The 21,758-nt window shown below is 36.1% G+C and overlaps 2 protein-coding genes across 3 annotated transcripts; one reads left to right on the forward strand and one right to left on the reverse strand.

Moving 5' to 3' along the window:
- Nucleotides 1-1,955: 1,955 nt before the first annotated feature.
- LOC126374460 (DNA replication complex GINS protein PSF3) lies at nucleotides 1,956-2,961 on the reverse strand. The gene is made up of 3 exons (XM_050021112.1): nucleotides 2,774-2,961; nucleotides 2,430-2,698; nucleotides 1,956-2,198 (listed from the first exon to the last, which is right to left on the reverse strand). Exons 1-3 carry the CDS (start codon nucleotides 2,862-2,864, stop codon nucleotides 1,974-1,976), a joined length of 585 nt encoding a protein of 194 aa, XP_049877069.1. The 5' UTR covers nucleotides 2,865-2,961; the 3' UTR covers nucleotides 1,956-1,973.
- Nucleotides 2,962-3,405: 444 nt separating this feature from the next.
- Nucleotides 3,406-21,728, forward strand: LOC126374287 (microtubule-associated protein futsch-like). 2 transcript variants are annotated; one of them, XM_050020811.1, is made up of 17 exons: nucleotides 3,406-3,702; nucleotides 3,945-4,056; nucleotides 4,874-4,989; nucleotides 5,521-5,591; nucleotides 5,835-7,400; nucleotides 7,732-7,822; nucleotides 8,265-8,363; nucleotides 11,039-11,163; nucleotides 11,492-11,591; nucleotides 13,191-13,277; nucleotides 13,861-13,972; nucleotides 15,107-15,476; nucleotides 15,999-16,116; nucleotides 16,544-16,710; nucleotides 17,416-17,581; nucleotides 19,502-21,021; nucleotides 21,235-21,728. In XM_050020811.1, exons 1-17 carry the CDS (start codon nucleotides 3,695-3,697, stop codon nucleotides 21,594-21,596), a joined length of 5,190 nt encoding a protein of 1,729 aa, XP_049876768.1. In that variant the 5' UTR covers nucleotides 3,406-3,694; the 3' UTR covers nucleotides 21,597-21,728. The 2 variants fall into 2 exon arrangements, with proteins under 2 accessions (XP_049876768.1, XP_049876769.1); XM_050020812.1 differs by having other exon boundaries at nucleotides 5,835-5,888; nucleotides 21,235-21,726.
- The last annotated feature ends 30 nt before the right edge of the window (nucleotides 21,729-21,758 follow it).

Raw genomic sequence — 21,758 nt, forward strand, 5'->3', positions numbered from 1 at the left:
TGTTTGCCTTCTATTATAATTTCGTTGTCATTCACTTTCACGCTGATTTCTTTTGGGAGGAAATGTTGCACATCTAAAGTAATCTTGAAGTTATCCTTTGTATTATCTATTGTCGATCCACATTCTTTCTTAGCCATTTCTTCGCAGAGTTTCCATGGTCTGAAGTAATTTGTGCCTTGATTGTTGAAGAACGGGACGAGTATGTCTTGAGGGGAGATGTTCATTCCGAAGCTCTGCTCTGGTAGTCGAGTGGTAATCAGTCTAGGCCAATCCATTTCGTTACACGTGTGTGAAGATGAAGGATTTTGGCAGTGTACTGAGAAATAGCAGACTGGGTTGGACGTTTTTATAGACCATCGCTTCCGGTTACACGTTGACTAATGGTTGTCTCTAGTAGACCATTAATGTACTTCCATTCATTAGGTACGTGATTTACTCCAGCCAGTCAGGGGTTCAATAGATCGATTAAAAATGCAAATGGGCGCTAGTAAAAAAATGTTATCAAATAAAATTAAAACTTAATACGTTCTAAAATTCGCTAACTGTATACCTACAATCTGCCCAAAGGCTACCACTGGACCAACCGAACATACTTCTATTACATTACAAAGCTCCACCGTGAACTTCACCGTGAGTTTCTTCTCGTAAAAAGCATCGACGGTTACTTGAATACGCTATAGTACAATTTTAATTAAGAATACATAAGATCTCGTGTATTTCCCGTTGGGATAGGCAGACACCACGGAATTCCACTTGCTACGATGCTGACACATCACATTTTCTTATTCCACTCTGATTAAAGTCTTAATTCAAGTTCGCCGGCTTAGTGTACTCTAGACCTGGCCTTTTTTAAAACATCCTGGATACGGTCGCGGTATGTTCAGCGCGAGAGGAATGTAAGTGATAACTTACACCGGCACCATAAATCTTAATCAAGAATAATAATCTCTCTATCCCTCCCTGTCAACACGCTATATCTATTTAGGCTCACAATCCGAAGGTCCTGCGTCCGAATCCCGGTGGGGACATCACAAAAATCAGTTTGTGATCCCTGGTTTGGTTAGGACATTACAGGCTGATCATCTGATTGTCCGAAAGTAAGACGATCCGTGCTTCGGAAGGCACGTTGGTCCCGGTTACTACTTACTGATGTAAGTACGTAGTCGTTATGACTCAATAGTAACCCTGACACCAGGGTTGATGAGTTTGATAATTGACCTCAATAGAAGATCCATTTAAGAGATTGGGTAGTGTGAGGGCATAATCTTCTTTATAGTTTATTAACTAATTTGTATTTAAATTTATACGGCGTTCAGCCCTACGTAAGATCGTAAATAACATCGATAGCTAACTGATTGATGCATGAACTTTCTCCCAGTATAAATAGCTGGCATTTTGAGTGGTATTTCAAACGAGGCTTTAAATATAGCTGGGTGATGATCGAATTACTCTCTTTCTGTCCCCGTATAAATAAAGCTCGATAAACAGGAACGGGCGAAGAAATTGGAACAAATAGGTTTGTAGTGACACAGACTGGGTAAGGTAGGTACGCACTTACTTTAATTATCAGAATACAACTAATGAACGCAAGATCTTATGACTTATAATAATTATGCGTGATTAGAACAATGGTAACGACTTACTAGCCTATGACCCTTGTTTTGACGTAGCATAATGTAGACTTGAATCAGATGGCAATAACTACTTAGCTAGACAACTAAGGCTAACTCCAATACCCCATTCACACATAGGACACAATCCCCATGATTGTGCCCTATGGGTGAGAGCCCTTAGGACACAATCCCAATGACATGCTCACAATGATAAATAGCATCCCATGTTTTTATTTACTTTGCTAGCCTGGGCCAGTAGAAAAGGCAGATTTACAGAACTATATAAGCTGCAAATCTCCAAATTAATTTAAAACTATCAGCAAGGGGAATCAAAACAAGAAATACAAAAATAAGCTTTATTCATAACATTTCCATTTCAGCTCTTTTCCGTTTCCTGTGATTAGCGACCATGTTGGCTGTCTGTAGTGGACAGTCGCCCCTCTGTAGCCAGCCAGAGAGGGCGCGCTCCGTCGTCGCAGCTTCAGCGGCGCGAGTCCTCTCGCTGGTTGATAGTGGCTGCACAGCACCCACAGAGTCACTTGACACACTGGCAGAAAGCAACATCTTGAACCTTTGTCTAAACGTCTGTAAATTTAATTTCAAGAAATGAAATACAAAACTATAAATAGGTATATTAAGAGTTGTAACTTTTGTAATAATAAAATTATTATTTTTTACCATACAGGAAAATACCCATACAGGACAGGACTTTTTTTTATTAAAAAAAACAATGAGTTGACTTCAATACCTCAGTATTATTAGACCAGAAATATTTTTTTTTTATAATTTTTATACTTGTTATGTTACAGTACTTACATTGACTAATGTGTTAGCAACTTCGCCTTTAATATCATGTTTTGCTACATAACAACCAAGCTCGTAGAAATGTTGTCCAAGTTTGTGCATATCAACAGTACACGCATCTGCATTTAAGATTTCCCTATATGCTTCCTTGTATATTTTAGGCAAATCTACGCTCACTAATGGTGGTCTTCTAGAGTATAAAGATTCAGCTAGCCACAAAGGTATTTCAACATTGGTCCCCGCCTTTAGGTCGTCTTCAGTCGCTGAAGGGTCTAGGAAACCTAAAACCGAGGTAAAATGTAACAACCATTTTTTTATTTACAAATAAGAGTATGTTTAGAACACTTAGGACATACCCATTTTCGGCAGATCGTGTAAAAATTTACAAGGTACTTTCTCATTCGTTACTAAAATGTCTGATATAGATAAATAATTCGAATTACTCATTGTTTATACTGTACTTTATGCGAAAACTTCCACGAAAATATATTTTGCCGCCAAAGTGATAATCACATAACCTCCAAACTTTGACAATACAGTAGTGGTTGATCAATCACTGTCGGTGGTTTGTGTGACCACAAATCTTTCGTCAATCATCTGACAAACAGTATATGAAACAAATAACGACCACAGTACTCTAACAATAAGGTCGATTTTTGTTTGACTATAAGTCATGATTGACGAAAGATTGGTGGAGGTTGTAGGGTTGTTTCCAAGATGTTTCATAGAACCATAGACAAAAATATCGCGGTCATGGCGGTCATTTTGTTGCAAAAAGAAATATAAACAGGGAATGCTAATGGTTAACACGCTCGTTCCGGCTTGACAAGAGCGGCGGATTCAAGTCCCGTTCGAGTCACATTTTTTTTTTTTGTTGTCTTGTCAATCTAGCGAGTGAACAAGTAGAACTTAAAAGATTGATCAAGCGATAATGTTCGGTCGGCTCCAAGGTCGGCTCGTTGGTTCACAGACTACAAATAAAACCAGCGGTTGTTTGGTTTGGTTCGGTTGATTCGGATCCGGTTCTTGTTGTGGCTTCTTCTAAATATTTTTTGATTTAACTATATAAAACAAACTTTTATTCATATTTGTGACGTGTAGTCATGTATGCTACTTCGATTAGTGGATAATGTGTGTTATTTCTAATTTTAATAACAAAGGTAGAACCCTAGAAAGTGGAGCCAAGCCGCTGCATTACATTACAACGCAGTGTTGCTTGAAACTCGACGGTTGCTGTTGGTTATTTTCTTGAACAAACTGCAATAATAAGCAAGAAAATGCCTGGGTAAGCAAATTTTCTACTTAGCAGCGTCATTACGTACCTATTTGGGTACCTACCATCTTGAATATATACTGTACTACATTTCGAGACTATTTTGGCGGTTAAACATTCCTATCATTTTTCTAAAACTATGAATAGTTTATATGTTTATATTTGTAATTATATTTTCGAAATGAATAGCTAAATATATATTGGAACTTTACCATAGCTTTTATCTGTACTGCATCAGTTATATTGGTTTACAGGAAACCATACACTATGAAGGAAATGAAGAAGATAGTAGAGTATCTGGTGGAACATAAAGTATACTCGGAGATAAGGGGGCGGAAAATGTGGATGGACCTTGCTAAGTCACAGGTTTGTCTTGCGCATTATGAAAGAAATGTATATGCATCTAAAAAAATATACTTGATGAGCATTTATTCCATTGTCACCATCTCCCTAGCGTTACCTGCTTGCCTAACCTGGAGATTTGACAGCTCACTTCTGTAAAAAACTGAAGTGACTAGGTTGGTACCTAGTCACTTCTGTAAAAAACTGAGCTGTCAAATCTCCAGGTTAGGCAAGCAGGTAACGCTAGGGAGATGAATAGACGAATAAATAGACTGATGAATAGACTGGTGTCTAACCTTGGAAGGTTAGCACACGCAAACGGAAAATCAGTCAATACAGGTTAGGTCACATAATGGAAAAAAATAATAATTCAGCAATATGGGTTTTCTCATAATGTTTTCCGTCACTGATGAGCATGTGATAATCCCAATCCAAACATGAATGATAAACAGGCTTAAATAAATAATGAAACTTATTGATTTAGGCCCACGCTGGGATTCAACCAACCAGTGAGAGTCAAGCATTCTTTCAACATGGCTGATTTTCTTTTTGGGAGTTATTCAATAGTTATTAAATTAATACATATTAATGATAATATTAGTTTTCCGTCACAGTGGTGTAATGATTTTTATAATTTTTATATACAAAAAAATAAATTATATTTTTTAATTACAGTAAATATTATCAATTAATAGTAACATGGCAGCAATTCTTGCTACCCTACTATTAATGTTATCTTCTTTAACTTAAAAACCACACTCTAGTCTGTGAAGTATTCTCCATCTTTCTCTATCTAAGCTAATTCTTTGGCTTGATTCTAAACTAATTAAATATCTTTCAGATATTGAATAGAACATGGCAGAGCTTGAAGGAGACATTCATAAAGAGAATTTTGCCAGATATCCAAAATCCATACTACAAGCTCTCTGTTGAACAGATAGCCAGCTTCCGGCAACAGTAAGCATTTATTTATTATGTCACTAAAAACTACCCCCCTAAAAATAAGTGTGGTGAAAAGAGGGTACTTAGTTAATCATGCATTGGATGTACCTCTGTCTACCCCAATTGGGAATATAGTAGTAAGCTTTAGAAAGTAACCCATGATAATCTTTATATTTATAATTAAAAAGAATCAAAAATACCTAGGTATTGCATTTTCGATTTGAATAATTCAATCAAATATCAAAAAATACTGACTGAATACCTGTTGTGAATAGCATACTAACAGAAATCAGAATCATTTATTCAACGTAATTATCATGGATAAACTTGTTGAAGGTCAATGTAACATTTTTGAATTTACGTCATTTCGCAAAGTATTATGGCTGAGGAGAAGAAATGACAAGAAACTGCATCAGCAACAGATCTTTTAAATCAGTGAGGGTATACAGTACAAGTTATTTAATAATTAGAGGAACACATTTAATACCAGACATTTTTATCATAATTACTGTTATATTATGATGTTGATTGAATTTATCATTTTAGGTCTGATGTAGAGGCAAGATATAATAGAAATAAACTGGAGGTACACAGCATTAGTGATTCAAGCAGCACAGGTAAGTGAACACCCTTAACAACTCTTTGTTGCTTTAGTAACTTTCTGTTTACAAAACTCTGAGATAACTAAAATAATAATGTATATTTTATTTGAAGTAGATAGAAGTAGTTTCGCTGATTGATTAATTTTGTAAATAAATTAAAAGTTGTAAAATCAATTACTCATAAAAGCAATGTAAAAAAAAAATAAAGAAACATATGATATAGACAGCAAGTATACCCAGAAATTATCTGTTTACCAGATAACCAGGGAGGAAAAAAGAAGGCTGAAGTCAAAAAAGAAGTGGAAAATACAGGTGAGAACAAATGTTCAAAGATTCAGAACTGCACTAGATCCTCTACTGACACACTTGTGCTCGAAAACTGTTACGAAACAGCAGAAGATGTCCGACGAGACCTTGAATCGCCTAGCGAACAAGAAAAGTCGCCCCAGAAGTCCATCAGGGACTTCATTACATATTCGGAGCCCTTAACACCTATGCTTCAAGAAGTCCTGCACGATTTCTCAACAGATGATGAAGAACCTCAGATGCAAATTGTAGAAGAACCAGAGGTTGAACCTAACACTAAAGATAATGACAATGATAATTCCGATGTCACATCTGACCATACAATCCGGGAATCAAAGAGCTACAATAAAAAAACTACAACAGCTAATGATGAAGAATCTGAAAAAAAGACGCAAACAACAAAGGTTAAGTCTTTGAAATTAAAAAAAACTCGCAAGGGCACATGGGAGAACAAAGAAAAGGAAGCTGCTGAACCTGCTATTTCCATAGTGGAGGAAAAAGAAGCAAATAACAATGAATCGAAAAATGTTTTTACATGTGACAAGAATACTTCTAATCAGAATGTTACTATTGCTGATGAGAAAACTGTGAAGCCTAATACGGAACAAACCAACAATTCTCTCTCCACTAGTGATACCCAATTACCCAACAACCCAGAAGGGCTCGAAAATGGTAACGATGGTAAGCGAACCTCGACAGAGAGTACAAATTCCGAATTTGTAGAACCATCGAATAATGATAAGAAAGGCAAATCTAATAAGAGGACTCGTTCGCAGACTAGCGCTGAACAAAAAAAGAAAAAAGCGAAACATCGCAAGACATCGGAACCAAGGGAAACTCAAAAGGACACGCAAACATATGATTCTCATCCCCACGCTGCTAATTTACAGAAATCTTTTGCAGTTTCAGAAGGAAATATGCAGGAAACTCAAGACACAGATACTAATAATCCAATAGTAAATGGCATTGAAAAAGTTGATACTGTAGAAAAATCATCACCTGTTAATATAAACCAGGCAAAAGAAGTACAACAACAATCTCCCAAAAAGAACAATGAAGGAACTTCGCAAGAAGCCGGCCCCTCGGGTGTTAACGATGTAAGTGTAAATGCTGCAGACATCAACCCTTGCCTCAAGAGCGTGAGTTTATACGCCGAGCAGTTTTCTCAATCAAGGTACAATGATTCTGATATAGAAGAAGTCATTGAAAGTAAGAATACTCAGGTGAACCAAGAAAATAATGATAAAAGTAGGAAAGAGAATGCGAACGATAAACAAATGACTGAGAAATATAAAGAAAAGAGTGCATCTGAATCTATAAATAAAGAAAGCAATGCGTCTCATAGTGTGGAAGAGACAGATAAACTTAAAGGCCCCAGTCTACGTATAGACGATGTGTTGCTAAAGTCTCACTCGGAAAGCGAGAGCGAAAGTTTGGAACTTCCCAAAAAGAGGACTGGAGGCGATCGTGAAAAATCGCGACAAGTAGCTATGGCAAATGCGTTTGGATTTTCTAGTGGTAAGTTTAGTTGCGGTTATAAGCGTCTTGAGAAAAAAAAATCTTAAATTAACCAAAATGTGTCAAAAAGAAATGTAACTCAAAATTCCAAAATACATGGACTCTTGTATAATATGTTGGCAATATTATTCAAGACGCATATGACTAGTGAATACTGCAAAAAAGGGGAGGAGGACAGTTAAGGAGCATGTGGCTAATATATTTTATATGTACTGAGTTTGATATTAACGCACGTATTATTAACAAATATAATTTATCTGTGTTTATTTATGCTTATCTTAAAAGCAGCAGAACAATAGTTTTAACATAATATATTTTCTTTTATTTGTAGGAGCAGCGTCTTATAACAGGATCAAAAACAACAAGTCCCATTCGAAGCGATTCTCGCGCCGCAGCCGAGTCACTTCCAGGAATTTTGTTAGGTTAGTATAGAAACATACAATGTTTATAGTAACATACTTTGATACGTCCGTAGCAAAGTTACTAAATTTAAAGCTACTTCAAAAAAGAAAACTCATCATTCTTCCGCCATTCCTCAGTTGCGTTTAGGCTTTATTCCTTTATTCGCTAAAGAATTTTAACTAAATTAAATATATGCAGTGCCAGTCGCCTTTTATGTTTAAAAAAGGGCCGCCAATTTAACACTGATTACTGAAGAAAACTACCATAATAACAAATTCGTGTTGTATATACGTAAACATTAAGTTATGTAGATAGTATAAGTTCTTTCCCTCAAGATGTAATGGTTTTTCAAATAAAGCGCAATATCGGTTGTACAAGATGCGGCGCCGCAGACACTTTTTCTACAAAGATTGATTGTATATTTTTTATACGAGGACTTTGATGTGACCAAATAATTTGCAGTACCATAGAGTCAGGGTCGAGCGACGAGTACACGACGGCTAGCGACAATGACGACCCTCCCTTGGCACGCGGTCGAAGTGGACACTCTTATAGATACATGTAAGTACATTTCTTTTTATTGAAAATCTAATAGTGACGATTAACCTTTGATCTGTGTGTGATAAGGATCCTGACTACCCCTCTCGTATGTGTGTGATTAGGATCCTGACCCATAGGACTGGTACCTATTTTTACGTAATTATCCACTCTAATTCTATCGCAAAAGGTTTAATGTTGTGTTTTGAACAAAATTGAATAAATGATCTATCATAGACAATCATCATTCGGATGAAATGTTCAATAGTTTCGCTAGAAAAATCGGTTGAAATTCCGTCTCGACCAGTGATACTTCAACTACCAAAAGTGAATACTAAAAGTGAAAAATAAGCTGAAAATTGTTAAAAAAGGTAAGTAAATGTTCAATTTTATTATTTTATATGTATTGTAGTGTCAATTTTTATAAATTATAAGTTCTCAAAGTGATTCACTTACGAATTATATTAGTTCAAAAGTAACCTACAGATCTCAAATAACTTTTCGTGTTTTTCTTTAAGTTATTCTAAACTTACGCCTTGTTTATATACATCATATTTTATATTATTTTGAAGGAAATTTTATGGAGATTCTGAATATCAAATTGCTTTGTATGAATAATTCATAAATATTTACCAAAACGTAAATTATTGAAACCATTACTAAAAAATGCACACACACACACGCAAGTAAAAATGGCCGACACTGTGTACGTACACATGTTTTCAAATTTACTATGGCAAAACCGTTATTTCTGAAATACAACTTACAGGATGATCTTTTACTAACTTTTTGTTTTTTTTTTTTAGATAAAATGGATTTAACAAATCCTTCAGCTCCGTCAACTTCACGGCCTCTTATCTTTGCGATGCTCGTCCAGGCGACGCCACAAGGATCACTGCACCCTTATTAGTCATAATACGGCTCTTATAAGAATAATATTTTGGTCATATAAACCATAATAAGAACAGTTGTTTTTGATTGTATATGAATAAATCATTTAACATGTAGATATTATCTCTCAATCTAACTAAAGTGAAATCTAAATAATAAAAAAAAAATACCTATTAGACATATTTCATTTTCACACCTTACCTGAACAAAAATAAAACATCCTATGTATGTGTCAGGATCCTAATCATACACAGACTACCGTTCAACAAACGAGTCAGGATCCGTATCATACACAGACGACTGTTCAACAACCAAGTCAGGATCCGTATCATACACAGACGACTGTTCAAGAACCGAGTCAGGATCCTTATCATACACAGACGACTGAATGACGAAATACACTCACACAAGCGCAGATATTATTGACCAATTTTTTTGCCATTCCAAAATTTTTTGTCATATTGTTTTCATAAAATTGATCAATATAAAGCATATAAGTATGTAGTGTGATATGTCTTTACAAAGCTCCATTTTTCTAGTTTATGGTCATATCCTTTGATTTTGACTATGACTTTTGGCACAAACAATAATTGACTGCATAATATTGGTGCAAGTGAATTTTTGATCAAACTTCGTATTCAAGCAGCTCGTATTTTATTTACAAGTAATTTCGAGGCTTGTGTTATTGTTCATAAACAAGGAAATATATCTAGCTTTAGTAATCAATCGCTTTATTATAACGTTCCATGCACAAAAAGTGAAATTTACATCATAAACTGAATGCTGGCGAAACTCGTAAAAATTTTGGAATGGCTTCCACAGACAGGGGGGTAATTTTTTGACAGCGCTGCCACAGACTAAAGGTTAACGACCTTTACCGTTACCTTGTAAGTGCCTGCATCAGCCATAGAATAAAGACTAATACTACGTATAGAATGGTAATTGGGTAGTTTCCTATGTCAAAGATAAGTTATGAATTTCTTATTCCTAAATAAAGACAGATATAAAGGTTCCAAAAACGTTTTCTTTATCTATTTAAATTATTTAATAAGTGCGACAATTTGACACGATTTTCTATGACGTCAGTCACAGGTTGTTTTTTCATACAAATTCCATTGTAATTTCGTGTTTTGACGTTCAGTCGAAAGTAATTGATTTGCTTAGTTGGAAACTACCCTATTCTCTGCCCTGCACCAATTTGTATCAGGCGCCGAACTAGTTTTGCCTCACCCCTCTCTGAGTTTTACTTTATTCTAAATCTAAACGGCCATAAGCCGCTAAGGATATAAAGGGGGAGGGCGGACAGTCTGTTACACTCGGACTTACGTGGTAACAATGAAATTTAGTATGGAGTACCCAGGGTGTGTTCTAGCTCTCTAAGATTGAAAAAGCAGGGGGGGGGGGATGTACTGCCCTGACCTCTCACAGAGTGGCTTCTTCAGGTATCTCCAATTTGTAATGATGGTCTCTATAATGTACTGGGGGTTTAAAAAAGCCACATTGTAGCAATTCAGCTAAGAACGCAATATTGCTATTTAACATTTATTGACATTGCGCTGACAGTGGACGTAAAATTGTCGGAAATAAAGTTGTTTTTTTATTGGCTACATTGAAACAATTCATCTAAAAGCAGTATTGCAATTTGACATTTGCGCATATAAAACTAAGTGCGCAATGCACACAAATGTCAAATAGCAATTTTGTTTTATTTAGATGAATTGCATCGATATAGCGTTTTTAACCCTCCCAGTTTTACTTTGGGTTTGGGTAATTGTCATAAAAAACTATTCTAACTTGTTTGTTTACAGGAAACCTCAATCCTACGACTTTTTAAGTAACGCGGACGGAGGGCTGTTCGTCGTGGGCAGAAAGAAAATATATCCTTTGCTTCTGAGAGAAAATGGCGCGGTACATTTTGCTTGTGCTGGGGAGAGTAAGTAATATTTATCGATCGCGTTATTTTTTAGTATTTCGATATTTTATATTACCAATTTTGTTTCTTTGCTGAGAAGAAGTAGGTTTAGAAGTAAGTGCGATTGTTTAATTTTAGGAATCAGATGGTCTATAAGGCCACATCGAAGCAATTCATCTAACAAATCAATATTGCAATTTGACATTTGCGCGTATAAAAGTAAATGCGCAAGGACTTTTAATCCCCCAGGTCTTCAATGTCTGTTTATTTAAATAAAGGATTTCGAAAAATACAATACTGTCCTAATAAGTCCTAAGACTCACTGTACAAATACGATTTTAATTCACAGGCCATGAAGATGAAGAACAGGAATCGTATTGGAAAACTAAGTTTTTGGAAGAGAGGAAGAAATGCGCCGAGGAAAAGATAAGGGCGGATGAGCTTAGTAGGTCAGTAAAGTGTTGCTTCCTCTTTTTCCTCGTTTTACACAGACACTACACATCAGCGTTGCCAGATTTTTTTTTTTGCAAAGTCGGGATTTTGGAACTTTTTGAGTGAAAAAAGCGGGATTCTTTCGTCGAAAGCGAGACATAGTAAAAAAAACGTATATAATAAAAAGTTTTTTAATATTTATCTTTTGAGTTCAAATAACGTTTATGTGACAATAGATAGCAAAAATATCCATAGAAAATTTTAATAAAAATATGATATTTTTAATCAGATTTACACTATCGTTAAATAGTTGAGTCTTATTCGTCTTCTGAATAAAAAAAAAAGAAATCAAAATTTTTAGAAGTTTAATTTATTAGAACTTATTAAAGTTTTTCTATTCAATTTTTATTAGTTTTATTTTATATTCAAGTTTTATTTATTACACACTTGTCTGTGCCATCCGCCCGCGCTTTCTCAATACGTTGCACGCACGGTCGGTTTATTTCCGAAAATAGGGACGTCTGGCAACGCTGCTACACATTGACGTTATCATACACGCGCATCTGTGTGTGTGCCGTCTGACGCCCATACGGTTGAAGACTAAAGGCCGAGGGGGTGAGGTAAACCTAGCTCAGCCACTGGCGGGGAGCGGAGAGTTGCCGTTGTATACGTAGTATTATTCCTTACACTATGGTTATAGTTATAATTCATGATACTAAAGTTCTAAATAAATCATGATGATGATCTTTATTTTTTAGGGACTTTTATACAAAAAATCATGAATTCTGGTTACATTTTTCTACAACTTATTTCCGTTACCGACAGTGTACGGTCATGAGCAATATTATGTACCCACTTTAGAACTCTGTCGTACTAACATACTTGACATTTAGTGAGACTTACAGTTCGATTTGTCAAAAAAGTTAATGTGCCATGGTATCAAAGTATATACATATTAATGCTCATTACCGTACGGGTGTTAGTGATAACGGAATTAAAATACATATTGAGGGATGATTCAGACTTAGTTGATATCAAATGGAATTTTCCATCGCATTTAAAAATCCAAAGAAGACTATGAATTTTGCGACGGAAAATTGCACTTTATATTAAATCAGAATCATGAACCATCCCCCTCAGTATTCGGTACGATGTCACTAACTCCTGTTTAGGGTGTAGTTGTCAAGGGGCTTAGTTTCCAACTAGTCAAATCAGTTTCTTTTTACTAAACGTCAAAACACAAAATTACTATGGAATTTATACACTGTTGTAAGTTTACGCGGTTATTATCATAATTAAAACACATAATAACGGGTTCTTACCGCGTTTAACCGCGCGTTTACCGGAGTCTCATATCCCCATTTAAACGCGGTAAGAACCCGTTATTATGTGTTTTAATTACTATGGAATTTGTATGAAAAAGCAACCTGTGACGTCACAGAAATACGTGACGAAATGTTGCACTTGTTACTACATTTTTCTTTATTAAAATTAAATAAATAAGTTAAATAGAAAAATAAGAAAATGCTTTTTGTCACCTTTAGATCTGTCTTTATTTAGTAATCAGAATTTCATAATTTATCTTTGACTTGGGAAACTACCAATTGTATTAACAGGTTACTACAACAGTCTAAAACCCGGCAAAGTCAGGCAGAGCCGAGGGAAGCCCCTAGTTCGCCGATACTACAAGCTAATCAGTCACTGTAAGTTGTCCTTTTATTTTGTATTTCGTACACTCCCTTGCAAAATTAAAATTTTACACTTTTTTGTTTTTTTTTTACTAAAGTACGCCTTCTCTCGTGTGGGTTGTGCTTGTGAAGTAAATTGCCAACCTCATCTACCTAAACGGTTGTGCTTTTATGACCTTATCGTGTGGATTGTGAGGTGGAATATCAGCCTCATCAACCCTGGTGTCAGGGTTATTACTGAGCCGCCAAAGGCCCCTGACATGACTCATGTAACAACTACATACTTACATCAGTAAGTAGTAACCGGGACCAACGGCTTAACGTGCCTTCCGAAGCACGGATCATCTTTCTTTCGGACAATCAGGTGATCAGCCTGTAATTTCTTAACAAACTACAGATCACAAAGTGATTTTTGTGATATGTCCCCACCGGGATTCGCACCCGGGGCCTCCGGACCGTGAGCCCAACGCTTAACCACTGGACCACGGAGGCCGCTTTTGGAGGGGTGCTTTTATGACTACAATCTATTATTGTCCTTCCTAATGGAAGGAATATTGTTATTTTTGTTGTATCATAATTGATACGACTTCCATTTCAGAAGCAAGGTTACAGAGAAAAGTAATCCGAAACAAAAGAAAGAAGCGGTTGTATCAGAACGAGAAATGAAAAGTGAAGAAACTGTTAAAATTAAATTTACTAAAAATCATGAGGTGAGTTATCACTTGGTCAATGTTTAAACCTCGCATTGATCAACAGCCGGTTGTAATAAATAGTATAGTTGTATGGTATGGATCGTAACTAACATCACGTGTTTTACCGGCAAGGCTAATGTGGCGATGCGCATGTGCGCAACGTGTTAAAATTATCAATCGATTCAATAAATTTGTTTTTTTCCCTAACATGCGCGCCGCGTGATTTTCCGACATGACTTATTTGGGTTCACATATAGGACCAATCGACAAAACGACATAATTATATCGTCAGAATCGATAAAATGACCGTGATAAAGTTTTATCACGTTGCCCATGTCAGCCGTACTGGAAGAAAAACGTCGTAGTAATATTCATAGAGATTTGTAAATGTAAATACGGTCATGAGTACTGATATGTGTACATTTTGAAACCATGTCACATTACCTTTTTTGACAAATAAAACCGTAAGTCTCATTAAATGTCAAATATGATAGTGCGACAGGGTTCTAAAGTGGGTACATAATATTGCTCATGACTGTACTATACTCAAGCACTGTACTGTACTGTCTATACTGTACTGTACTGTTCTATACTTAAGCATAACAAAATGTACCTAACAGAAAGCTCGATGAAGCGTGGGTGCTCAGTTCATCTTGCGATGGATATACCTCTTGACTAATTCGATAGGGCAGTTTCCAACTAGTCAAATCAGCTACTTTTTACTAAACTTCATACCAAGAAATTACTATGGAATTTGCATGAAAAAGCAACATGTGACGTCATAGAAAAAATGACAAAATATCGCAATTCTTATTACGTTTTTTGTCACCTTTAGATCTGTCTTTATTTAGTAATTAGAATTTTATCTTTGACCTAGGAAATTACCCAATTGGAAATATAGTCATGAGTTTATGTAACCAGATCGAAATTAGCCCATTTTTCTTGAAGACTTGCAGTGTATACATTGTTTTAAGTTTACGCGGTTATTATCATAATTAAAACACATAATAACGGGTTCTTACCGCGCCGAATATAGAATATCGGGAGTCTCATATCCCTATTTCAAACGCGGTAAGAACCCTTTATTATGTGTTTTAATTATGACTTGCAGTGTGTAACATACTCCTTCACTATCCGTTTCAACTTTTCCAGATTGAACTAGAAGGTCAATGGTCTCACGTCAATCCGTTGTTGGAGAGAATGGTAGAAATATTTAAAAACAACGAAACATCAGAACAAACACCAAAAAAGACAGATTCCCAACCGACAATTCAAGAAATAACAGAAAAGCAAGCGGAAACAGTGACTGATAAAACTAACACACAAACACAAATTCAAGAAGATACATCCAAGACTGAGGTGAAAGAAGTGAAACAAAAAGTAGATGTGAGTCAGAAAAAAAAAGCAAATGTGAGAAAGAAAAGAGGTTCTAAAAGTGTAGAAGAGAGTGACAAGAATCCAGATGAAGTTACAGTATCCAGTGGAAAGTCTACTCCTGTGATCACCGCAGCTGTTGACCCAGGTAATGATGAAAAATATTTTTTTTTCCCTCAGGATTTTACGAATATTATGTACTTTATCCTGCCAGTTGACGAATTTATAAAAATAATAAAATACAAGGTTTTCTGTATAACTCAGAAACGTGCATCCCTTGTTGATAAACTGTCTGATGCGGTCTTCTAGTAATATCTGCCATGTAAGTTCTGGATAAGCTATCAGACCCTTATCAGTGGTGATAAATTCTTATATATTTTATAACTGTCATACTTAAAAAAAATACTGTCAAATCTTCTGGTTAGGTTAACACTGTCACACCCCGCTCACAGACGTCTGACGCTTATACGATTCAAGTCTAAACTATGTTCGCGGCGTGGGGGGGGGGGGAGGTAAACCTAGCTCAGCCACTTGTGGGGAGCGGAGAGTTGCCGTTCTATACGTAGTATTATTCCTTATTCTATGGCACTGTGAAAGCGGGATGACACTAGGGAGATGACAGGATGAAACAAAAATGGTTTAATCTTTGTTTTAATTCGTCACATTGCAGAGGTTCATGAAAAGGTCACTAAAATTGAGAGCGAGATCTTCAAGAAGATTGAGGAAATAGAACAGACTGATCAGAGTGTCGCAAAAGAAGCTCCCAGCGATGTCAACGTTACTAAAAGGTAATGTCTCCCGTACACACAAATACATACATATACATGTCTCCCATAGATATGTATTAATAATAGTTTTTTTGCTAATTACATACACACTGGTGTTTAGTAGTAAAAAACTTTATTGATGAGTGTACATGAGTACATCGCGCATCGGTTAATAATTATACTGAACTTCATTTTGTTTGGAAATTCTAGAGACATTTACAAAAAAAATTCAGTCATCAGAAAAATATATTATCGCTACTTGCAAACTGATATATTCATGGTTATATGTAACCTGTATTGGGCTGGTTTTCCCTTCGCGGGTTGGAAGGTCAGACAGGCAGCCGTTTTGTAAAAAACCGGACCTGTCAAATGCTTAGGTTAGGTAGGCTGTGAAAAACGGGACAATACTAGGGAGATGATGATGTAACTCAAACATCCTTTTTTACAGAACAAGAAGTAGACCAAGGAAATCGCAATCTCCCCAACCAGGGACGTCATTCGAGAGTGAACCTAAGAAGCCGAAAGTGGACCTTCGACCAACCACCAGACGTCCAAGAATTAAGGCACACGCCACCGACGTAGAGAGTGATGCTAGTGTGGCAAAATATGGAAGTGGTATGTTGTGGCATTGGCTTAATGACGATATATAGACCGAAAGTATTTCGCATGGACAGGAGGAGGACCCGGTGGTGTAATGGTTAACACGCTCCTCCCGGCTTGACAAGAGCTGCGGCTTCAAGTCCCGTCCGAGTTATATTTTTCGATTTAAATTTTCTCTTTGTGCTATGTTGTCCTTTCTTCCGTGAACACTTACTTTGACCCAGTCCATCGGGCTAGATACGTCAAGGTCACGGGTGGTTACCATGGTAACTCCCCAACTCGCTCGAGATCGTCTTTACCATGGTTACGCCCCACCGATTTGTTTGACAAACGACATGCAATTTAATAACCGCTTATATCATTAGGCTAGATAGACAATGTGTTTTTTATGATTGGGGATTCCCGGTAAAATGAACTCCGATCGAACACATTGAATGCTGCGTTCCACTCAAATGTTGCAAACATAAAGATTTTTTCGCTTAATTTAGGGAATTTACGACTAAATAGACCTCGAACTATGAGGATGCGCAGGGGGGCGCCGCCGCAGCATGCGGCATGCCCTGGGCGATCGCCCAACCGCGCCCTACCTAAAACCGCTACTGTGTATATTTAGTTGTATACAGGTGTTAGTGACATCGAATACGAGTTAATATCAAGCGGAATTTTCAGTCGTTAATTCATGTTTTAAAATTCAATTTCAATAAGAAACTTTGTCCACAGATAGTGGTCTGATCGGTCAAGGTAGAGCAAAGTATACGAAATCCAAGAACACTATCAGTAAGAGCGACACGTGTATACCAGAGGACGACCCTAACGTTCGCTACATGCTTCCACCAGCCTCACGGACTAAGAAGATAGTTAGTAAAGCAAACAATATTAGAAGCTAGTGAGTATTATAATTAGTCATAAAACTACGTTGTTATTTATATAATTTTAGTATACTTGTCACTTTTAGTGGCTAATGAAATCATTTTTTTATTATGTGCCAACAAAGTAACTTGAATCTCTAGATATATATGTGAACGAAATGGAATTTCATAACATTTGGTACCATATTCCTTTGAGTTTAATCTTTTCTTTTTTACACATGTATATTTTGTTATTTTATGAATGAAACTTCGACTTACTTTGTTGTTTTTATTTTGCATCTAGCCACTAAAAATGAAAACCGTCCGCGTAAAAAACGGGATTCTTTTCATTGATTGTCTAATGAATATTGGTGCATACAAACTAGAGGATTTGCTTGTAACAATACAGACTAGTCGATGTGATGCACCATGAGCATTTTATCGAACATTAGTTCGAAAGTTAAGCATTTAATCATAATGTATCATTTTAAAAACACTTCATTATTACATAGTAATACGCAAGAGTTATTAGTAACCAGTCCCATTATCGCGACGGTCATAATACCTTCATTTTTATTATTTTAAAAATAAATACCTCTTAAATCTTATATAGTCTATATAAAGTGTCTATTACACTATTTTTCTACATTATTCTATTTCATGTCTTATAAATCATAAGCTAGTTGTAAATTATGCGCGACATAAAACATAAATAGCCTATATACGTCCCACTGCTTGACACGGGTCACCCCCTCAATCAACCGGAGGGAGTATGGAGCATACCACGCCGCTCTACCTCGGGTTGCTGGAGGTATTTGGCCGGGACTAACGGCTTACCGTGCCTTCCGAAGGACGTAAACTATGCAAACTAGTAAAACTATTTATAACAGCTAAGTTTCATTTGAAAAAGTTATAATTATAAGTTATTTCGTTTTGGGTATGCTTAATAAGTAAATACCCTGTTTTCTCTACCAGTGACAAAAAATGTTTCGAATAAAATCATGTAAAATATTTATTTTTACATATCAAAATTGTAAATTTTGTTGATTACAATGCTTCCTTCCATAGACAATATATAAAATGTTATATTTTTATATAAGTCTTATAAGTACAATAAGTCTAATTTAACAATGCACTAGTACGAATGCAATCACTGCATTTATAATTTTAAGTTTATTTCTACCCACGAAAACATTTGTATTTTTGGTATAACAAATGTATATAAATACAGTCAAATAAGGATTCAACCCTGGAATGCCAGCTAATAAACTGGAATATAGCTTCTTTTTGCCATTTTCTACCCCTTTGAAGACCCCTGTAAATTTATTATTTTATTAACTTTTAATTACTTGTTTTGTTTTATCCACCATTATAACACATTGTGAAGATTACAACTGGACACCTATTACGAGTGATAAGTTTTAGCCCCTCAAATGTACAGTACCTTTAATTTGACCTAAAATTTCTGTGACGTCACGTGATTTTATGAGAATTTTCACTATTTTTCAGTCAATGTAGAAAATAATACAAAACTAAGTACACAATTTTCCAGATTATTAGCTCTTATTCGGGAATTCCTTTGTTAACGCACATAATTTTAGTGTATTAAAATTAGTCTGATAGTAAAACAAAGCATGTCGTATGAATTTAAAAAAATATTTGCGATTCAAAGATTTTAAGAAACAATGTATTGTTTGGAGAATGGGAGCAGGTGTGTTCGAATCAATAAAGATTTGAAACATAATTTTGTGTATCATTTTAGATTTAGTATATTAGTTTAGTTTTAAAAGTCCTTTCATTAAGTTTTTGTCGAACCCTGGCTTTTGGCTCTTCGTTTTGTTGATAAACCTGCTTCCATTACACCAATGCACATTGCTTATATTAACCTCCGCACGTTTTGCTATGCACGTGTCACTGCTTTGCACATTCTAACCCTTCATTCGCTTCTTCCCATGCAGCCTCCGCAAGTCAAGACTATTCAGACCCTCTGACACCTCGATACATTCAGAAAGCACTCAAGGTTACCAAGACTCCGATGCTAGTCCTCAAAAGTCAGTCTGTCGAAGAAAACGAAGAGTCAGCATAGGTTACTTGAGCAAAAAAGGACAAATTAGAAAGGTCAAAAGAAGGTCCAGCCCCTATCTTGCTGATGACGATTCTAATGAAGCAAATGAATTGCACATTAGATCAGGTTCGATGCCAAACTTAAGTTTAAACAGTGAAATATACCGGTCAGAGTCATATCAACTGTTACTACCGAAAGCGAAGATGTTCAGTCAACTCGATAAAATAGATGAGAGCCCCATACAAAATGAGGGGATCGTAAATCAACATAATTTTACCAATCTAAGTCCACTAACAATAAATATTAATAACGAATTCTACATTCCATCTGAAGAACTGAGGAATGACTCAATGAGACAAAGGAGTTCTGAGAACTCAAGTAACGTGTCATTCCCGCTCTCGCCTGTGCTGTCTATAGCTGGAAACATGTCTGTTAGTAAAGAGATGATTAGCAGCAGTCTCGAGGATCCCCCCAGTTTGAATGAAATCCATCAAAATGATGTACAACCAGTGACTAATTTAAATAAATACTTGATGTCTGATGTAGACGTATCGGTGCCACTAATGGAACAAGATTGCCAATTACAAAGTCGTCAAAAAAGTAAATCGGGTTCACGTACCAGAAAAAGCACAATCTCTGAACCGATAGATCCAGTAAATTTCAAAGAGCAATCGTCTTCCGAGTCATTAGACCAAAAATTAAGAGATTTGCTCTTGGAAAGCGCTAAAAAGATGACGAAATCTCAAACAGATAATCCTATTAGCGCTGAAAATCTTATGGAAGTCGATCCTACAAGTGAAAAGAAAACGAGACCCAAAAAGCGATGCTCGACTCCTCGCAAGAAACAAACTGCATTGAAAAAGCAATCTCCTAACGTGGCGCCTGTCTTGGAAGAACACACTGAATCTTGTTCATTTGGCGGTAGAAAATCTTGTCCTCCAATTATTAATATTTTACTATGTGAAGATGCTAACCCTCTCACAGAAGAGGCCAATGCAAACAAGACTAACATTACAGAAAAGATAAAAGAGAAGAAAAAGAAGGATGTTATTAAAGTGAAAATTTTAAGACCTAGAGACAAGAGTGGTAATAGGAAAGGTAATAATAGTAGATTATCTGTGTGTACCGACAGTGGCATAAATGATACGGCGTCTGTGCTATCAGATGAATGCAGGTGTTGCAATGAATCCACAGAACTGATTCACAATCATTCCGACACATGTCTTCATATGGATGAGTGTGTAGGCGACAGTGTAGAGTTTATAGAGACCATGGAGAAATCTGTTATATCTTTAAATTCTAATTCAATTCCATCTGAAGTATGCTTTGACAATCTGAATCCAAGTAGTGAAGATTACGTTACTCCGGAACTATTCTCTACCGATGCAAGAGATGCCACTAGTTTGAGTGCTGGTAAGTCAACCAACTGTTCACACAATTCATGCACGATTTACCAACTCAATATACAACACCACACAAATTGCAACACAGAGTTTGTTATTTATGTTTTATTAATTTTAATAAATAATCAAGTATGATTGACATCATATTCGTTGACCAACTAACAAAGAAACCTAAGTTTTCCTTTTCTTCAAGGCTGCTAATATGTCCTCGTATTATTTTCAGTGACAAGAACCAACACGCAAAGCACAGATGCTGACGGGGTTACGGTGTACCACACGCCGTCCTCCGGGGGATCTATGAACAGCCTCGTCACAGAAGATTTGTCTAATGAGATACTTCCATCAACTGGCACCAACTGGTACCTCTTTAGCGAGGACGACACTAACGCAGACAATGTATCCCAGGATTTAAACACCGGTGGTATGGGGTCTAATCTAAAGCAAATATTTCCCCTTACATGCGCTATACCAGATTTATCCACAATCACGGAAATGTCCAGAGAAAATGATAGTATGAAACCCAATTTGAATACAGACAATGAAATGGATGGCCTTTCCCACAGTATGTTTGATTCGAATATTTAGCTAAGTATTAATGTTATTGTTTTCTTCAAAAGTTAATGTTTTGTAGTTTAATCTGTGTTATGTACGTATGATTGTTAAATTTAATAATGTTGAGCGTTTTACCTAATTTTGAATACAATTTTGATATGATAATGATAATAGATTTGTTTTTCTTGTTTGTAT

Source organism: Pectinophora gossypiella, chromosome 17, assembly GCF_024362695.1.
Source record: "Pectinophora gossypiella chromosome 17, ilPecGoss1.1, whole genome shotgun sequence".
Lineage (NCBI taxonomy): Eukaryota > Metazoa > Arthropoda > Insecta > Lepidoptera > Gelechiidae > Pectinophora > Pectinophora gossypiella.

Bases quoted from the DNA above. Each gene is read 5' to 3' on its own strand.
- LOC126374460 (XM_050021112.1), bottom strand. From the start codon at position 2,864: ATGAGTAATTCGAATTATTTATCTATATCAGACATTTTAGTAACGAAT. The intron at 2,699-2,773 runs GTATGTCCTAAG...CCTCGGTTTTAG, and splicing joins ACACGATCTGCCGAAAATGG to GTTTCCTAGACCCTTCAGCG. The intron at 2,199-2,429 runs GTAAGTACTGTA...TTAAATTTACAG, and splicing joins TTGCTAACACATTAGTCAAT to ACGTTTAGACAAAGGTTCAA.
- LOC126374287 (XM_050020811.1), top strand. The intron at 4,057-4,873 runs GTTTGTCTTGCG...AATATCTTTCAG, and splicing joins TGGACCTTGCTAAGTCACAG to ATATTGAATAGAACATGGCA. The intron at 17,582-19,501 runs GTGAGTATTATA...CTTCCCATGCAG, and splicing joins GCAAACAATATTAGAAGCTA to CCTCCGCAAGTCAAGACTAT.